The following is a 17,702-nucleotide window of genomic DNA, read 5'->3' as shown; positions in this document are numbered from 1 at the left end:
CACATCTGTTTTTCTTTTTTCCTTTTATTTTTAGCACAAGGTTTATAGATGTTTTCAAAGACCGGTTCTTCAAAGGAAAAATCTCACGATTTGAAATTTCACTGCAGACATCCAACATCTGTAAACCTGTACCTGCACTGGAAGGCTTTCTTGATGTCTTTGCTTATTTCCAGCCTCTCCTTGATTCCTTTTCGCCTCTTCCTCTCTCTTTCCCTCCCTCTCTCTCACTCCATTCACATACACAAACACAAACAAACACAGCTGTCACAGTGGCCTATTACTTAGGGCAAGTGAGAGCCTGCAGATGGGGACTGCTAAATGCCGGTGCCACAGTGCATCAGTGCCTAAGAAACAGGGGCACCTGCTGTGATCACAGGTGACGACCGGCCATTTACACACACATGCACAGACCTGCACGCACAAGCTAGCGTCTGAGCAAACATGTAGAGTACAAACAAATGCAAACAGGCATACATTACCGCGCCACAGCTACAGGCGCAGAGTGACACGGCCCTGGCACCTACACAATGTGGGACATATTTTTAAAAGCATCTGCCTCTGGGCACACTTCTGCTGCCTTCATGAACTCGGGATGTTTATTACTCACGTATACTGTCCGTGAGAATAGACTGCACTGCACGTGTGTGTGTATTTATGCTTGTGGTTTGATCTCGGCGTACTCTGAACACATGATGCCGACAGAGAGGTAGTTAAAGTGCCAGTGAGTGTGAGGAGCTTAAGAAGAGTTTTGTAAAATGGCCACAGGCTGTTAGCATAGTTTGTTTATTCTAAAGACTGTACACAGACATGGAGTGTCTCTGCCTTCTCTAGCATTTTTGAATGGATGAGTGACTGGATGAACATTTGGCTCGGTTATTGTTACTCACTACTGTATAAATGTTTTAAATGCCAATTTTTGTTGACTTGCAAGGTTATTTTCAGATGTACGCTTAAAACATTTATTTACAGCAAAAACATCAGATTCTTATTTATGCATCTTTTTTTCATGCATCTCATATATCACACTGTTAAAATAGAATAATGAATAATAGCTTTTCTCTGATCGAGGAGGGACTGTCAAGGATTATCTGGACCAGATTAAGTCAAGTAAAATTTACTTACATAGCCCAGAATCACAAATCTGTGTTTTCGAATCAAAAATGTTTTGAAGTTGTCATATTTGCCATAGACTTTCTCCACTGTTTCACAAACATCAATCAACATTAATCAGCTGTCAGTCATAATTGGCCAGGTAATAAATGCCAGTAAAGCATGTTTAAAATTGCTTCCTGGAAGGGCATCAATTTTGAATTCTTCTTGCATTGAAAATCAGCAGCAGACAGTGAGCCCCAATACATCATCACACTGCCTCTGGTGTGTTTTCCACAAAAGGATGCTAGTTTGTGGGAAATTTTCAGCTTTAAGCAGCTCACTTTGATTGTTTTATATCTTATTGGAAAATGACATCCTTCCAGGTCTGCGGCTGAGCTAATACTCAGTGCTTTGTTTGTCTTTTGCTATTTAACTTGAAGAGTGTAGATGAACTTGAGATTCACAGATTACGCCTCTCATGCCCCGTCTCCAGCCCCTCTGTGAGCTTAACACATGTAGCCTGTACATTTGCTAACGGAGGCTAAATGTTGACAAGATGCTCTTTCCCTCTCAACACGGCCTTCCAGCAGAACAAAAGAATGATTTATTTATTCAGCTACAGGCGCAGTCTCCTTCCTAATCAAATTTTCAGACGTTTGATTCTAATTAATGGCTTCTTCAATGTTATCTTCCCGTTAAATATTCATCGAAATGTGGCAGTCCCCCTCCGAACCATCAAAGCGTAAGACACTTGTTTTCCCCTTTCTTTCATTCCTGGCCCCTCTGTTTCCCCTCCACGCAGCCGTTTTTCCTTTCTTTCTCACGGTGTTACGCTTCTCCGCGCTAACCAACACATCAGTGAATGAACAAACGACTTCCAAAGAGAAAGGAAATCTCTTTCTTCCGACAGAAGGCTGGCGAGATTTCACGCTCTGTCTGTTATCAGATACTATGTTCAATTTGGGTGAAGAAAGGCGATGATTCAAAACCAGTGAAACGATACTGAAACGTCTTCGGAGGCTGTGAGACGCAGGGGGCCATTTAAAGACTTTGAGCCAGGTGATGCTTTGCATGGGACAGAATAGTTATATTCTGTGCCAAGATAAGACGTGATGACGTCTAAAATCAGGCTTTCAGGTGGACACAAAGCAAAAGAAATATCGCTGTAAGTGGAGCTTTGTCTGAGTGTAGCAGAACATGTAAGCATGTGTTTGGAATTCAAGGTTTTGGTCTCACTTGCTTTTGAAATAACAGAAAATTGTTTCCTAATTTTTTCCTCACAAGGTTGTTAATTTATAGGTGAATCATTTTAAAGGCAGGGAGTATATAACAGATGCTCAATATGCTCAGATGTAATTCAATCTCGTAATGTGAAGCCTTAAAAAAGTGTATATACAGTGTGTAATAACTTGCAAAGAAAGCAGGAGCACGTTAGAGTGACAGATGTGCTGCGTAGACTGTCTTTATTCCATGAGCCAAGGTTTCGGAAACAGTTTGCCTCTCCTTGAGCTTCAAGGAGTGTGTGCGTAGCCTCACGTCAGTCGTGTGTTTGTGAAACAGGGTTCAGTAAAATCTCTGAAGAACCTGGAGCGTCTGCTGAAGTTGTTTTAAGGAGGAATGCTGCTCCTTTTCACAGCTAACCTTAGCTCGAGTTTCTTAAAACACCACTTCTTCCGGTTACTGTTAGTTATGCTGCCGATCCGATTAGATGGGAAGTAATGAAAGCATAATTAAGATTTCTGTGTTATAGGTGTAAGAAACAGTACGGTCACATTTGTAAAAACTACTATCTACAAAATGACTTGGGGAACATTCTGCAGCATGACTGCTCCTCTGTGAAAAGCACTAAAACTTGAAGTGCCACTGTAAGTCTGGGCATTGACTTAATGTGCAGCTATTATGGTTCCTGTTGGAAATCAATCAGCATGACTCAAATGGAGTAAAGATGGAAGACAGATAAAAGAGAGAGACAGTGAGGAAAAATGAGGGCAAGATGTACAGTATATATGGTACACAAAAAACAGTGAGGCTTGTGTTTTAGCACAAATGTTCCCATTGTCATTTTGAAAGTCCCCTAGCAAAGGGGGGATTCAAAGCCATCAAAAGTGTTTGAAGTTGCTCTCTGGTTTATGTTCTTTTAGGCCACAAATGCCTTTTCTCAAGCAAACCTTTTTGTCTTAATGTCCAGTTGCAGTTTTTCAGAGAGGCTGAGGTGCAGAACGTAGCGTGGTTATAAGGCGGCGCTTTTGTCCACGAACGCATCAATCGTCATCTGACTGAACCGAGAGCGTGCAGCAACTAATCATTGCGATGCGCGTTTCAGTGGAGCAGCCAATCACAACGATTTTGTGGTTGAGCAACTGAGCATGAGTAGAGAAAGGCTGGAGACGGCACTGTGCGGCTCATTACGTCTGCTATACTAACTTCAGTTAAAGATGGTTCAATATGCAGAGGGTAGGCACCTTCATCACTGAACAACTTACTTTCTCTGTGGGGCCAGAAATGTCATGCCATTGGAACAGTGTGCTTGCATTTGTTGTCTTTTTTTGTGTGTTTGTGGGCTGTGGGGGTGGCACCCAAATGTCAGTCACTTTAACACATATACAATGGTCATCTGAATAAAAAGGTTTTGTTTTTTTACTACTTTGTGTGCGACAGAAGGTGGGGATGAAACAGAAAGAAAAGGAAATCTAATCTCACCACTTTCTGCTTGGAGTTTGGTTTCTGCAGCAGCCACTCGATGTCAAGAGAGCTGGATGACGGGAACTGGTGGTGGCATGGTAAGGTGGCATTGTCCCCAACAACCTTCTTCATCTCCGTCTGGGCACCCACCGACAGCAGGCTGAATAGAACTGAGGAAGAGGAGGAGAGAGGTAGAGGGATGTCAGACGGGGACACGAGCTCGATCCAAACTTGAGACAAGAGGCAGATGCTGCAGATAGGAAGCAAAACCATGCCGACAGAGGAAATTGAGACGGGAAGACGCAGCGAGAGATATGACCCAGAATCCCAATCACTATCTGGCAGATGCTGATACGTCTCCACCGCACACTGAAGAGAGACGGGATAGAGAGTCTCTTTTGACAGGAAATAGAGTTTGGCACGGAAGGTTAAAGAGAAGTATTGTGATGATCTTTTTGTTAACCCCTTTTGACAAGGGCAAAGCTCACATTCTTATTCACAGCAACTGTGAGGGAGTTGTGGCCTGGCAACGAAAGGCACACAGTGTTTGACTACCGAGGAGCTTCGCTGCCTGCACACGGGCGCGTCCGCTGTGAGACTGAGGACATGAAGTCACTTGAATGACTCAAATTTTCCCCTGACCGCTTTGTTACAATCACGTGTGACAGAGCAGACAGAACGGAGACAGGTTTTGACGCTGTCCACAACAATTGCAAACGGAACATGCAATCGGAATTGCACGCATACACCAAAATCCCACAGCGGCCTCAGTGAAGGGTTTGGGTTGCAGTAAAAAGTAGCAATAAGTACGAGCGTGTGCGCAGGCGAGTGACTCTGGGCACCGGCCAGACTGTCAGGGCCTGTGTCTCAGTCGGGGAGCAGCAAGGCTAATTTATTGGAGGATGCTGGACAGCCCGGCGGGCTTGAGTGGAATTAGCCAGAGGCGTCACGGGGGTTTGCTGGAAGCTCAGGCTCCGGATGGTGTGTGTGTGTGTGTGTGTGTGTGTGTGTGTGTGCGCGCGCACGCTGAGATATCCGACCCCCTCCCCCTGGTAGAAGCACTGTACAATACTGCAGAGCTCGACTAAACCTGCACACTCAAACGTGGCAGATATTTTTGGCTCTACAACATTTAACTTAACTACCCGCCTTTAATTTAATTGCTGAACGAGCCAATAGCTCCCAGGGATTCTGAGTGCTTGAAATAAAGTTATCCAGCCAGCAGATGCTCATTTGGAGCCATGCAGGAATGTACAGGTTGTGTAAATACTGTTTCATCTCCTTTTCATTATCATGCTGCTTAATAACTTTGGAGGTGCAGTATTTCCTCCTGCTTGCACAGAATAAATAAACATCACGGTGTGGGACACCTACTTGGACAAAAACTGTGTTCGATCGCAGGTGTTATGTGTGCGGAGGAGGGCTTCAACCCAGGGCTGCTCAATGAAAGAATGCCTTTGTGCTTAGCAGACACAATCTCATGCTGTCAAATGTTCCACAGGAGGCCAAATGTGGCCTGTGAATGCATCAGCGCTCACTGGGCGCCTGTCCACTTGTTCGCTGGTCCACCCTCACAGGAGCCAACACCCTGTCCCATAAGTGATCTCCGGGCCAATCAAAATGTCAGCTCTGTGCTGTGAAACCAGTGAGTCAGTGCTGACGCAGGACACAGGGGCGAAGAGCAGCCTCACATAGACCACTTCCCCCCCACACGGATGACATCATCTAGTGGATTTCAGCAGTTCTTCAAGTTTTGTTGAAGCTCTGTCTCTACTTTGTGAGTCTTCCGCTGTAAACCGGAGCTCCGGGCCACTCGCTGTCAATCAGGTTTTCCAACTGGCATTCACCAGTCGGGCAGAGAGGCAGCACTTTGTGGTTGGCGGAGTCTTTCTGTGCCCGTTTTGGCGGCTCAGGAGTGACAGGACAAATTGCTGAGGTCCTTCTGCTCTGCTGGACCACCTGCTCAATTCAAACCATTAGTCAGCAGAAAAATAAGGGCCACCCCTCACCACAGAGGATCTCCTGGAGCCAGAAGGTATCCCCCGTTTATGACTTTTTAATGCAGCATTTGCAGGCTCATTCATCTTGTAGGCTCCCCGCCGATATTAGCGTGGATGTCAGAAAAGAGAGAGAGAGGGCTTTGCAGTGTAAAGAATATTCAAGTGGGGGAATGGTCAGAGCATGTGTGTGCAGTTGGTAGGACATAATGGTGCGAGTTAATGCTTGATGGTCATATGGGGGTCTGCTGGGATTCCTTTGCCCGCCGTCTCCCCTCAGCTTCTCAGGCTGGCCTCTGTAATCAGTGCTCCCGCACTCATCAGCAGCCCGGGGCTGAACCCAGCACTGTGTAGCAGGCCTGATAAGAGGTCCCAGCTACCTCTCTCACCTCCCACCTTCTACTTAACGGCCAGCCGCTTCAACTGTAGCCTCTGCAAATGGGAGAGTTTACCTGAAAGAGATTAAAAAGCGGGGCACTGCAGTCTTTTTCCACACAAAGTACTTTGGCTTTCCACAAGCTGACTTTAAATTGACCTTCGAACAATGACTAGGGTCAGCTCATGCTGGCCATGCTGGTGTCAAAAATGTGCTTCACTGCTCAACAATGAGAATTTGAAAAATGTGTTTCACTGTAGAATATACGCTGTATGTGTGACGGAAAGAAGATTGTCTTGCCAGAAAGACTTGGCAGACAAATCAAAAGGGGTTCTGACTGGTATAGAATCGCCACTCCTCACTTCCCCACTTATTTATGGTGTTGCAGAGGGGCTTTTGTATCTGCAGAGGGGATGACACAGTGCTCCCAAAATAAGCTCGCCTCGATATGAGTTTGCGCTCGCATTTGGATTGGCCTCATTCGCCGCACAGTGTGCACAGCTGGGACGGTTGGACTGCAAGACCCCATCATTTGTGTCAACATCAGCTATGAGACACAATGGAATCATCTCTGTGGCAGCTATGCATGCAGTGTGAAAAACTGTTTAGCCAGTTAAATATAGGTTTATGACCTTGGCTGTCCATTTGCAGTAAGGTGAGCTAGAGACAATAAAAAGTGGACCATCTCAGCTTGAACCCAGATAACACTCTCGGTCGCAGTGCTGTTTGAGCATTCACATGTCTTCAAGAGATTCCATAAGGACATGGGGAAAGCCATCTTGAGGAAGAGATAAATGTGAAGAATACTTGGTGGCTGGTGCCATATCCCCGGCCATATCCTCCATCCCTCTTTCTCTTTCATTGTGTCTGCTTTTCTCAGCTCCGTTTGGCTCAGCTTCATGCTTCCATTTGTGGCTAGGTTCAATCTTTACCCACAGAGAGAGACGACAGAAGCATATCATAATTAACAAAAGAAAGTGGGAGCTAACACCAGAGGTTTAGAGAGAGAGAGAGTGAGTGTGAGAGAGAGAAAGACAGACACATTTGACAAAGAGGGAGAGAGAGTGAGAGGCTAGGGTGAAATATGGAGGAACCCATTTCTATGACAAGGCCCTAGGGGGAGTTGTGCTCCAGTAAATCCGCCTTACAGAGCCCTGCAATCTTATTATAGTGTGGCCAGTGAGACGGACAGACAGACAAACAAGACAGGCCTGGATCTTTCACACTGCCCAAAGTCAAGCCCCATATCCCCTCAGTCAGCACATTGGCCTGGCTGGGGCCTTTGCAATGTCCAAAGCTTATGACCTCTGGTACTCAAACACGGCAGATCAGAGAAGGGAGAGGGACGGCGAGAGATAGAGGGGGTGAGAGGAGTGAAAGGACAGAGAAAAATGGGTTGAGGGAGGGGTGGAGGAATGGTGCAATGCCTTATTTTGAGCACTTACTGTAAGTCACTGGTGTGGAGGATGGATTATAGCACCACAAAGGTGGTTTTAGACACAGGTTTACAGATGCACAAAAGGAGAAAAAGATTGGAGGTATCACTGCTTTATTCCCGCTTCCTGTTGTGTGCATTCATGCTGCTCTTCGCGCCGAGAACACATATGCGCTACATTTCATGTACATGCCTGGCTGCTGGCGTGTATGATGTATACTTTATGTGAACACATGCTCTGTCACAAAGACACTACCACTGCTGCCTGTCTGCATAACAGAGATGCGAGGGACTATCTTTTGCCGACAGTAAATAGCGCCTCGGCTCGCAGACCTTTGATTTGGAACACATCTGTCATCCGGCATACAGATTCAAGTCACATTTAAGTAACGTGCACAGCCTCACTGCAGCAGGCAAAAAGTAACAATCATCTCCCAACCCTGCCAATCTGTGAAATAACTGTTTATCTCCTGTCAATTACAGAACCGGATTAAATGCAGGGGAGAGAGAAATGTTTGGGCTATGAACTCCATACAAATTCACTAAAATATAGGATTTTATGCATGTCAGTAGCAAAATCTGACAAGGCAAACATAACTATTCCTCCATTCTTATTGCTGACCTACAGCTAATTTTTAGCTGAGTTGCTGAGAGGAGCACAGGGCTGATGAGACAACAGCGCAATAGTTCAGCTCAGTGTGTTGTTGAAAAGGCTACGTCTGCCCCCACCAATAGTACTGCAATCTTGTGTGACCTGAATTGGCTATTCAAATGCCAAACGTATATACTATAAATACCACCAATGTGGCACAGAGATCTGCAGATAGGAGGTTACTTCCTGCCCTTTCCTCTTTCCTGATATCTTTTGAGGATGGCAGACTCGCTTGAAACGGCAAAAAAATCTTCAGATGTCTCCAGTTGTTAGTGCAAACCGAGCGCCTGCAAAAACAACCCCCATGCATGTTCTGTGAGACAGTCCTTTATTCATACGGCCACAGCTCCCTTTTTAATTACAGCTTCTTAAGGGGTAAGTCTCTTTAAATGTACCAAGTTACCATGCCCTATTAGAACACATGTTTTGCATATGGCACACTACACTAGTCTCCTTGTAGTTTCAAGGTCCATCTTATGAATATATTGCTTCTGTGAAAATCAAAGGGGCTGTTTTTTTTCCCCTGACTGGAGGCTGGCTCTTTGAAGGGAAAAAATCCCATAATCCTCCTTGCCTCACACCCAGCGACCGATGCTCCCTTCTGCTGACACAGAGGTTTTGTTGGCACTTTACAATGAGGTACATAGAGTCATTACCAAGAAATAAGTAAGGAACAAATAAGAGCTAACTGATAATTAGCAATAGCTTACAAGCAGTTCCTAAGTAAGTCCTTCCTCGTTGCTAAAATGCTGGTTACTATTTTTGTGCTACACTCAGATCAGAATTGTTATGAGAGACGTGTCACTACATGATTATCCTGCTACAATTTCAATTTTTATTGACATTAAAGAATATTGAGGAATGACAGCAGTCAGAGACAGCTGAAATATAAAAATCTGAACATATATACACTGCATAATTATTATTCAGATCACCTCCATTCTTGCTTACTAGTAAACAAGTAATCATGAAATAATGATGAATTCCCTAAAATAACTCACTATGACGCACCACATAGTGCATTGAGCTGCTATGAAAACTACCTGAGGAGTGAAAACATCTACAAGTGAGGGCAAACCTGCGCTTGTTCATCTTTGAGGAGACATTTCAAAGAACGCTGGCTGGAGCTGTAATGGGTGGGTTTGAGGAGGAAAAGAAGGAATGGAATCATGTCAACGATAATCCCTCGAACCTGAGGGGGGAAGGCAAATGGGAAAAGACATGGAGGACCAATGGGAATGGGAAAAGGAAAATGAAATACCACTGAGGTCTGAGTAATGTAGGGCCCTGCGGTAAATGATCACCTCGTGCCGCTCTTACTGCCTTCATTAGCATCCCTTTCATGGCCTCTTCACTGCCGTCATGTCGAGCGATAGGGACGCCATCCCGCTGACAGATCCCCAAAATAGATCCAAAATTAGTTTCACGACGAGCACTTTTAATTCCCCCAAAGCATTCTGCATTTTCCTACAGCAAAATAAGGAAGCGGGGAGGAGATGGGGAAAAAGCTAATTACACTCATTCCCCAAGGGAGGGCGAGTCAGTAAAACCTGCTTACAGTGCACACATCTTATCAGCGCTGCATCTGGTGGCGTCACCCACACTCATGGGTGTAGCTGTCCAAGATGCTACAGCCACGCCATAAATCTTCTGGGTTTAGCCTGCAATGGTCCAAAGAGCACAGAGCTTCTCATAAAGGGCTACACAAGTTGTTTTACTCCCATGCAACACTTCCACCAACCTGCACATGCTGCTTCTCTGCTTGCTTTCACCACCTCTGTACAAGATTACTAAGCTGGTTTTGGGTTTGTCTCGCTACAAAAATAAACACATACATGGACTATATTCAAAGTGAAGTGACATACTCACATTAGTGGAAGCAGTCTGACTTTTAATTCTCTCCACCTTATGTGGCTTTTGTAAAAAAAAAAAAAAAAAGCATAGCTAGACACGTGACGAGTGGAAAGAGTGACAAGCAGAAGACTTAAAACTCCTCTCTCCAGCGCAAAGAAAACAGTGATTGTCATTGGCTGCAAGTTTTTTTTTTTTTTTTCTTTTTTTTGTAATTAAAAACCAATTCATCATTTTGGAAAGGATGGTCCCCATTTAAAATGTTAATTACAGCAATGCATCTTAGAGACTTCAGCCTGACTTGCAGAATAATCTCCAGAAGCCTGTGTGGTGTTAAACCGTTTACAGGGTTACATTCAGCTTCAAAAAACACCGTTCAAGACATTTTTCCTCCCTTTAATGTGTCCAGACTGAACAAGGTCCAAATGTCAAATGGTCTGTTTTGCACCAGATAACACGCTTCAGTTAAATGGGGCTTGGAAGGCGACCTCTCTATTTCACTGCAGCAACGGACCCTCCCAACATCTGGCAAAGCCTAAACAGACGAGCTTGTTGTGCACATTCACTTTGTTCTGCATGAGCGTCTCCAAACCTGAGAGGAGCAAAGAGAAGAGAGAGTCAACGTCCTGTAGAAACCTATCGCCAAGGTTACTGAAGCTGTGTGTGGGCACCCGCATGTGTGTGCAAAGGGCACATCCTCCCTGCCGCACATGCACACAGCCTTAAATAAACCTGCTGTCCTCCACTGAGAAAACAGCAGTTTAATGTAGGACAGAGGAGAGTGAATCCCGTCACACGTTGAGACATACATCCTGAAACAAAGCGCTTTTCTTTGCCGTTACCGATGACATTTCTCTGAAATTCATTTTCGCTAACATGGCTGAGACCGAAGAGAAAGCGATTGCCTGGTTTCAAAGTGGCGAGTCAGCAATTTGGCCCATCAAAAGCAAACAACTCCAAATCCAGTCACTGATATTATATTTGCTTTGACAGAAATCAAATTTAGTTCCTCTCACAAAGAAAACTTTCCTTCCGCTCCTGCACACAACATTTTGCCTTTTCCTCCGTATTCAACAAGCTTTCGTCCCAGGGCTGAGCTTATTTCTTTGCCTGTGCGGCGTTACAGTATTTTTGTTGAGAGGACTTTGAGAATAGGAGCGGAAAATATTCATCACGGGGATCTGCAGTGAAGGTACAGACCCCACAGCATAGACAGCACAGTGGAAGGCTGTTCTTTGCTGAGCTCAAGCCCTGTTTTACCCTGCATGCTTGACAGATGGTGTGGTGAGAAACAAGACGAGCGGTATTCATTAAAACACTGTAGAAGGCAGGTTCTCCTGCTGCTGATCAACTTAAAGCTCTTCTGTTGAGCACTGGTATGGTATGATATCATATCAGCTACAGTAAGCGCTGCTGGAGGTTGGACAGATGGGCTTGCTATGATATAAACAGCCATAATGCCCACGGTGCACATATAAACCGCCTCTTTTCCGAGCACATCACCCAACTGTGGGCATGGTTCTCTGTGGGACACAAAACGCTCCTCATTTTCCCAGTTATTTATGTGGTCTAATCTCAATTTATGGCTGGCGAGCATGTGAACGAACGCCTCTCACATTGTTGGAGTGGCTGTACATGGGCACTGACCTCAGCGGATCAATACTTAATAAGCTTTTGTGCTGCCAGGTCCATTTTGCTGCAATCGGCAATTTTTTTTATGTCCATTAGGTTGAAAATAGAGCTGACTAGGTGTATGACCACAGGAAGTGGAATGTATCGTGGTCGCCCAGGCTCTCTCTGATGATGGATGCTTCACAATAGTGTGAGGCCGATGAAAACTTCTAATACTATCTACCTCACGCACTGTAAAGTACTGCACCCCTGACTTTTATTAAATGCAATTCAATACCCCAGTGGTGTTTCAAAGAAGCATTTAACAACTTGTGGGAAGACAATAAAAACCACAGTGGGCTATATGGTTAAGTTTGGCTGCACGTGACGAACAAGGGAAAGGGGAGGAAAACAAGCCTAGAGCTTGTGCTATATTTGGACCAGCGCTAAAGCTCAGCTTTAGAGGCGCTGTAAAATAGCCCCAATCTGGAAGTGTAAGCACTACATTTTGGGAGCTAATAGTCGGGAGAGTGTGGGGATCCTGGGCACTCCTCGTATTCCTCTCCTCCTCTCCCTCGCCTCTTTGCACACACAGATTTAATTCCATTATTTAGGCCACTGCGATTATTTGTCACTGTCCTAAGTCAAAGTTCACCTCTCTCAGCAAAGACGCTAATTTACTTCGCTGGATCCATGGGAGAATAGGAACTGAATGCAACAGAGCAGCTCCCATGTTGTACATTTCATCGGCTAATTGAAAACAGACGGGAGGCTAACTCCCTCTCTTCATCCGCCCAGCACTAGCGGGCTGCGTCACTGACATATTAGCGCTGTCGCCAGTCCTATGGTATGCATCTGACATATCATTTTACTTGATCGGCTGAGCGGAAAATAACAAAGCAGGGGACGCCTCATCCACAAACGAGAGGATGATATTGTTACAGCTGCTCGGGCTGTAGCTGCTGCTTCTGCAAAGGACAAAGAGGTAACCTATCCATCCGAGCCCGTGACTAGGAAGGACACGTCAATGGCTGTCATTTCCCCAGAGGTGAACAGATGCCACGTCTGTTTTGGCAGCTGTATACTGAAAGGTGTTGACTGGAGGGGCAGCTGACAGAGGCAGAGTGGTGGCTGCGCGACGGCCAGGGAGGTCAACAGCGGCTGCAAGGTTTCCAGGAAAGGCCTCACTTAGGCTCATTTAGGAGAACTAATGGACCAACCTACCATCTGTCCTTATGATTAGCAAAGCCAGTTCATGCAGGACACTAACCTTATTCACCTGCTACACACACACACACACACACACACACACACGCACAGTACGTTCATACGTGTAGTACATAAACACATACTGATATTTCATGCATGATGTTGTTTTTTGCATAAAATAAAATACAACAATATAATAATTATAACAAACGAGACACAATTGCTAAACGTCTACATCTATTTAGCACTAACGCTATCTCTGTTTGCTTAAATAGGCCTATGCTCTGTAGAAGTGCACTTATTTTAAATCCAAAAAAATGTATCGACTAAAGAAATGACCACAGGTAATCACAAAAACTAAACTTCAACAACACTTAATAACATCATTTATCAGTATATAGCAGCATCTCCTTGTTTCTGATCTAAAATAACTAAGTGATTAAGTGTGTCCTTTGGTCCATTTCAGCAGTGACCGGAGTTAGTGAGTTCTTGTCTGCACGCAGACACACTCCTCCAAACAAATACGCCCGCCCTTTGTGCTGCTCAGCACCACTTCTTCCCACCCCCTCCCCAATGTCTAGCAAAGGAATGCCCACGCGGCCACATCCGAGGGCGAAGAGAAGATTGAAACCAGATGAATGGAGCTCGGGTACAGCCTGTTCGCCAGGCCCATATTTCACTCCCCAAAGCCTGATTAAAACGAGGTGCGGCACTAGCTGGGCCAAGGCAGCTTATTCTGGCCTCGGAGAAGGACATTTGCTTGCAGTGACACTGTGGGCAAGGAGGAAACGGGGCGAAGGTCACGACTAAAGTCTCTGCGATTGGCTCACACTGCCCCAGCAGAGGTTTCCTCAATAAACCAAAGCCAAATGCTAAATTTCCACAGATTAGATAAATCCACAATCTTCAATTAAATATGAATTTTCATTATATTTGATTCTGCCTAAAAACAAGGCGGAATCAGCCACCTTGCAGGGTGAGGGGTGCAGCGGCTGAGGAGGTATAAAGTAGGCCATCGGCGTGGAAACTGTTAACTGACGTGCCAAAGGAAATGAGGGCAAACTGCAAGAATTGTAGAGCAAGAATTATTAGCATCGCACAGAAGTTAGATATGGAATGTGATCACAGTCAAGAGAAAAGCCATGATGCTAGTGTACGCTGTCAGTGGATCTTTGTAGACACAAACGCAAGATATGAATCCATGTTTGAATTATAGATACATCACTTTGCATTTTTTTGATTTGTACAACACTTGTAGAATAATGCTTGATCACATAATGCCCCTTTGAGAATGTCAAGAGCTTCTCTGAGCATTACAGTATATGCAGCCTATAAAGGGTTTAGTGTGTAGTATATAGTATATAGCAAAGAATAAATCCTGAATACTTGGAGGATATGACTCTGTTTTCGAGATCTCCGAGGCATAATGTTCATGTTTGTGTCCACAGACATTACAGTCAGTGTTGAGCAACGCTGCAAACTTTGGACGAGAATTCACTGGGACTAAGAGGAGAGGAAAAAAAAACCTCAGCCAAACATGCCACGTGCTGTTTCCTCCTGCCTTGACCACTTAGCGTGCTCACCCAGCGAGCGTGTCTTTACGCTGGAGGTCATGTCATCGTATGCATGTGTGTGGGCAGACGGAGGAAGAGGGTGTCATTTGTGTTCGCTGTGGGTAGACGTGTACAGCGAGACAGCGGGGGAGAGAGACAGAGGGGGAGTCTGGGTGCCGTAGGTGTGCGTCTGTGTTCGTGCGTGGAGCTCCACACATGTGCGAGTGTGACTGACTGATTAGCAGCCCGTTTTCATCGACCGTCTGCAGTCGCCTCTCCTGAGATAGCGGGGCAGAGTGGGAAAGTTTTGTACTATTTTCCAGCGCTGGCTCCTCTCTCGTTCCTCCCCGTGCAGCTGGTCGGCCACACTCGCCGCTCCATGCCAAACACACTCCCCTCGATCCCCTTGACATTTTAGCTATGTTACCGCTGAGAGAGTTGTGGCTCGCCTGCCTGCCGCCTGCACACATGAGTAAATAAAGCCCAGCTCATTTCATTTGGCCATAATGTTTAATCTGCATTTGCTTGGTCAACGAGAGGTTAATCTCATTACTTTTTGCTAAATGGCGTGCTCGGGCATCCTCTGACAAGACGAAGGCTAGACACAAGTTAATTAAAAGAGCAATTAAAAGAAGACAGTAAGTCCTACTGAACAGCGGCGCTATGTTAGTTCCCTTGACACCAGCACAATGATGTAGAATAACACTGTTATACGCTAGTTTGTCTCTAATAACAAACCAATTTCATTACAAACAAAGGAGACTAGTAATAGTGGAACAATAGAGAAACCCTGGCACGAGATTAGCTTGTTTTGTGGTTGAACATGTGCTTCAAACTAACCTTTAGCACTGCGTGTGGTTTACCTACTGTGAGACGCCTTATTAAATGCAAGCCTCACCACAATACACACGCACAGCATTACAGCAGTTAATCAACTCCAACAGGTTGTTAAAAATCAACACTGCAATTAGCTTGGAGACTGGATTGCAGGAGACTTAAATGTCATCCGTAGTGGCAATGCATTACAATGGTGCGGCGAATTTGAATCATCCTGGGACGCTCCACAAAACACCAGTTTGAGGCAGAAAAGAGACATAATTTCTCGTAACGTCATTTCACATAAGCTGTACTTTTGTCACTTATTCATACTTCATGAGGAGATTTGAAGTACGAGAAAAATGTTTCAGAGATGCAAAACAATGTGGCCGAAGGAAGTTGGAGCCCTAAAAGTTTGTGCGCAGACATAGACTGGAAATAACATCCAGCCTTCCTCATCATGCTGTGGTTTAAAGATTTAAATATTATGACCTGCGACTCATGATAACCACAAGGCAGCAAATCTTTTTGTAATCCTTCTAGAACAGCCCATCTTCATTCAATTTTAATATTACTCACCATGACGTAGGACTTATTTCCTAAAGATTTACGTCTTTCTGAAATTTGTGATCTGACTTTACAAGAAATCTCCCTCTACGTCGTCTCCATGAGGCCCATTGGATGCTTCTCAGTGTCCAGTGTCCTGTTGGCATACAGGAGAGCGAGGGAGCTGGGGGAAGTAGCCTGCTAGCTGCCTGCCCCGTGGGTACCACTACCGGCTCCAGCCTCCCTCCAGATGAATCATAAACAAGTCCCTCGGCCTCCGTGACTTAATCCCCTGTGACATCGCCACAGGGAGATGGAGAAAGAGGAAGCAGAGAGAAAGGAAAACATGCCCTGTGCTCAACTTTCAAGTGAATTAAACATTAGGATGAATGTGTATGAGGTGTATCTGAGGATATGTCGCTGAGTTGGTGGTGGTGGTGGTGGGGATGCGCGGGGCAAGGGGACTTTAATTTTTGCTTCATAGAAGTAGAAGTCACTTCATCTCAGGCTCTACCTTTGAGCTCCCTATTTTTCTCCATGTGTGTATTATGCAAATTCATGTCCCACAGTCCTTTCATTTAAATTTGGCCACACAGCTTAAGCTTGGGTAGTCTACAGAGTGTGGCAGCTAAAGCTATAATCAACATCGCGCTCCTTTTAGGCATGAGAAAGCATGCCCAGGAGGGAGCAATAAATGGATTTATTTTCGGAACCAGAATGTAGAATCTTAGTTAGGGCCAGACATGCTAAGTGCTTTGTCCCTTATGCATCAGCCCTTGGGCAGTTCTCCCCTCCTAATTAAAAAAGAACAAGGTGCAGGAGGAACACGGCGCAGGCGGTGTGCTGTAACGGAGGGTGGGAGGAGCCCGGCCTGGTGGTGTATTTTTTTCTGTAAAAGTTTGATTCTCACTTTGCCAGCACTCTGCAGGTTGTGCTGATGCAAGGAGCTTTTGTCTTGAGATTAATGAAAGACGTTTGGCTCTTTGGCATTTTGAATCCCACGCAAAGGTTAAAAACAGCCTCTGACCAGTGAAAGGTTTATGTGGCGCGCCGCTGAGGACGTTCTGCTCACTCAGGGGAGGCAATTCTTTCATCCCACACCATTTTCACCAACACAACAAATAAATAAAGAAGCAGAGCTCAGCTGTGCTTCAAAAAGTTCGCTCCAAATACATCTGCCTCTGTCTTTCTTGTGCTGACAAATTCAGTCTGCAAAATATAACCCATTGGCCCAAATTCTGAATGTTAATGTGTATTTTTTTTCTTTCCACCGGGTGTGCTCATGTTTCAATGCGCTGCATAGCATGCTGACACAGACAACAACAACATGGTTAATGTAAAGTGTGTCAGGAGAAGGCCTCAGCGCACCAGCAACCTGAATGTTCCGAGAGTATGCTGGCAATATGCAGCTATTATTATCTTGAGGAGTGATTCACGAGGCCAGGTGGAAATTACGGGTCCCATCTGTCTGTCTGGCCAACGTCAGGTGACTTACAAACAGTCTGATGTATTCTTAAGACGGTCCGACTTTTCTGTTACGGAAACTTCTTGCAACAGGTTTTAACTTGTGGCCAGGCGAGGATATTCTGTGTGTTGTGTTCTAAAAAGCTTCCCGAGTAAAGAAGTCCTCAGCCTTATCTATTTTGGTGGAGCGGCTCAAACGTTACGCTAGGTTGTCCCCGAGATAGACTGTGAGAATCTCTCTGATGGCGGGGCTAAAGGAAACAGGTGTGGACATCAAATCTTACTTGACAATATCCAAGATTAGCATAGAACCTTCACGCACCATTAAATACGATGGAAAGTGCAAGTCCCGGTGGCTAACCTGGGAGCCTTTGAGGAGGAGTGTTAAAAAGAGACAACCTGCCCCACGATGTGATGC

General features: G+C 45.2%; 1 protein-coding gene across 1 annotated transcript in view; it reads right to left on the bottom strand.

The window, feature by feature from the left end:
- clmpb (CXADR like membrane protein b) overlaps window positions 1-17,702 on the bottom strand; it is a 64,311-nt gene that overhangs the window by 13,908 nt on the left and 32,701 nt on the right. Inside the window, exon 2 of the mRNA XM_041941360.1 lies at window positions 3,793-3,944. Coding sequence (XP_041797294.1) covers window positions 3,793-3,944 — 152 coding nt within the window. The remainder of the gene's footprint in view (window positions 1-3,792; window positions 3,945-17,702) is intronic.

Source organism: Chelmon rostratus, chromosome 7 (genome assembly GCF_017976325.1).
Source record: "Chelmon rostratus isolate fCheRos1 chromosome 7, fCheRos1.pri, whole genome shotgun sequence".
NCBI lineage: Eukaryota > Metazoa > Chordata > Actinopteri > Chaetodontiformes > Chaetodontidae > Chelmon > Chelmon rostratus.
This window is presented reverse-complemented; position numbering and strand designations above follow the sequence as displayed.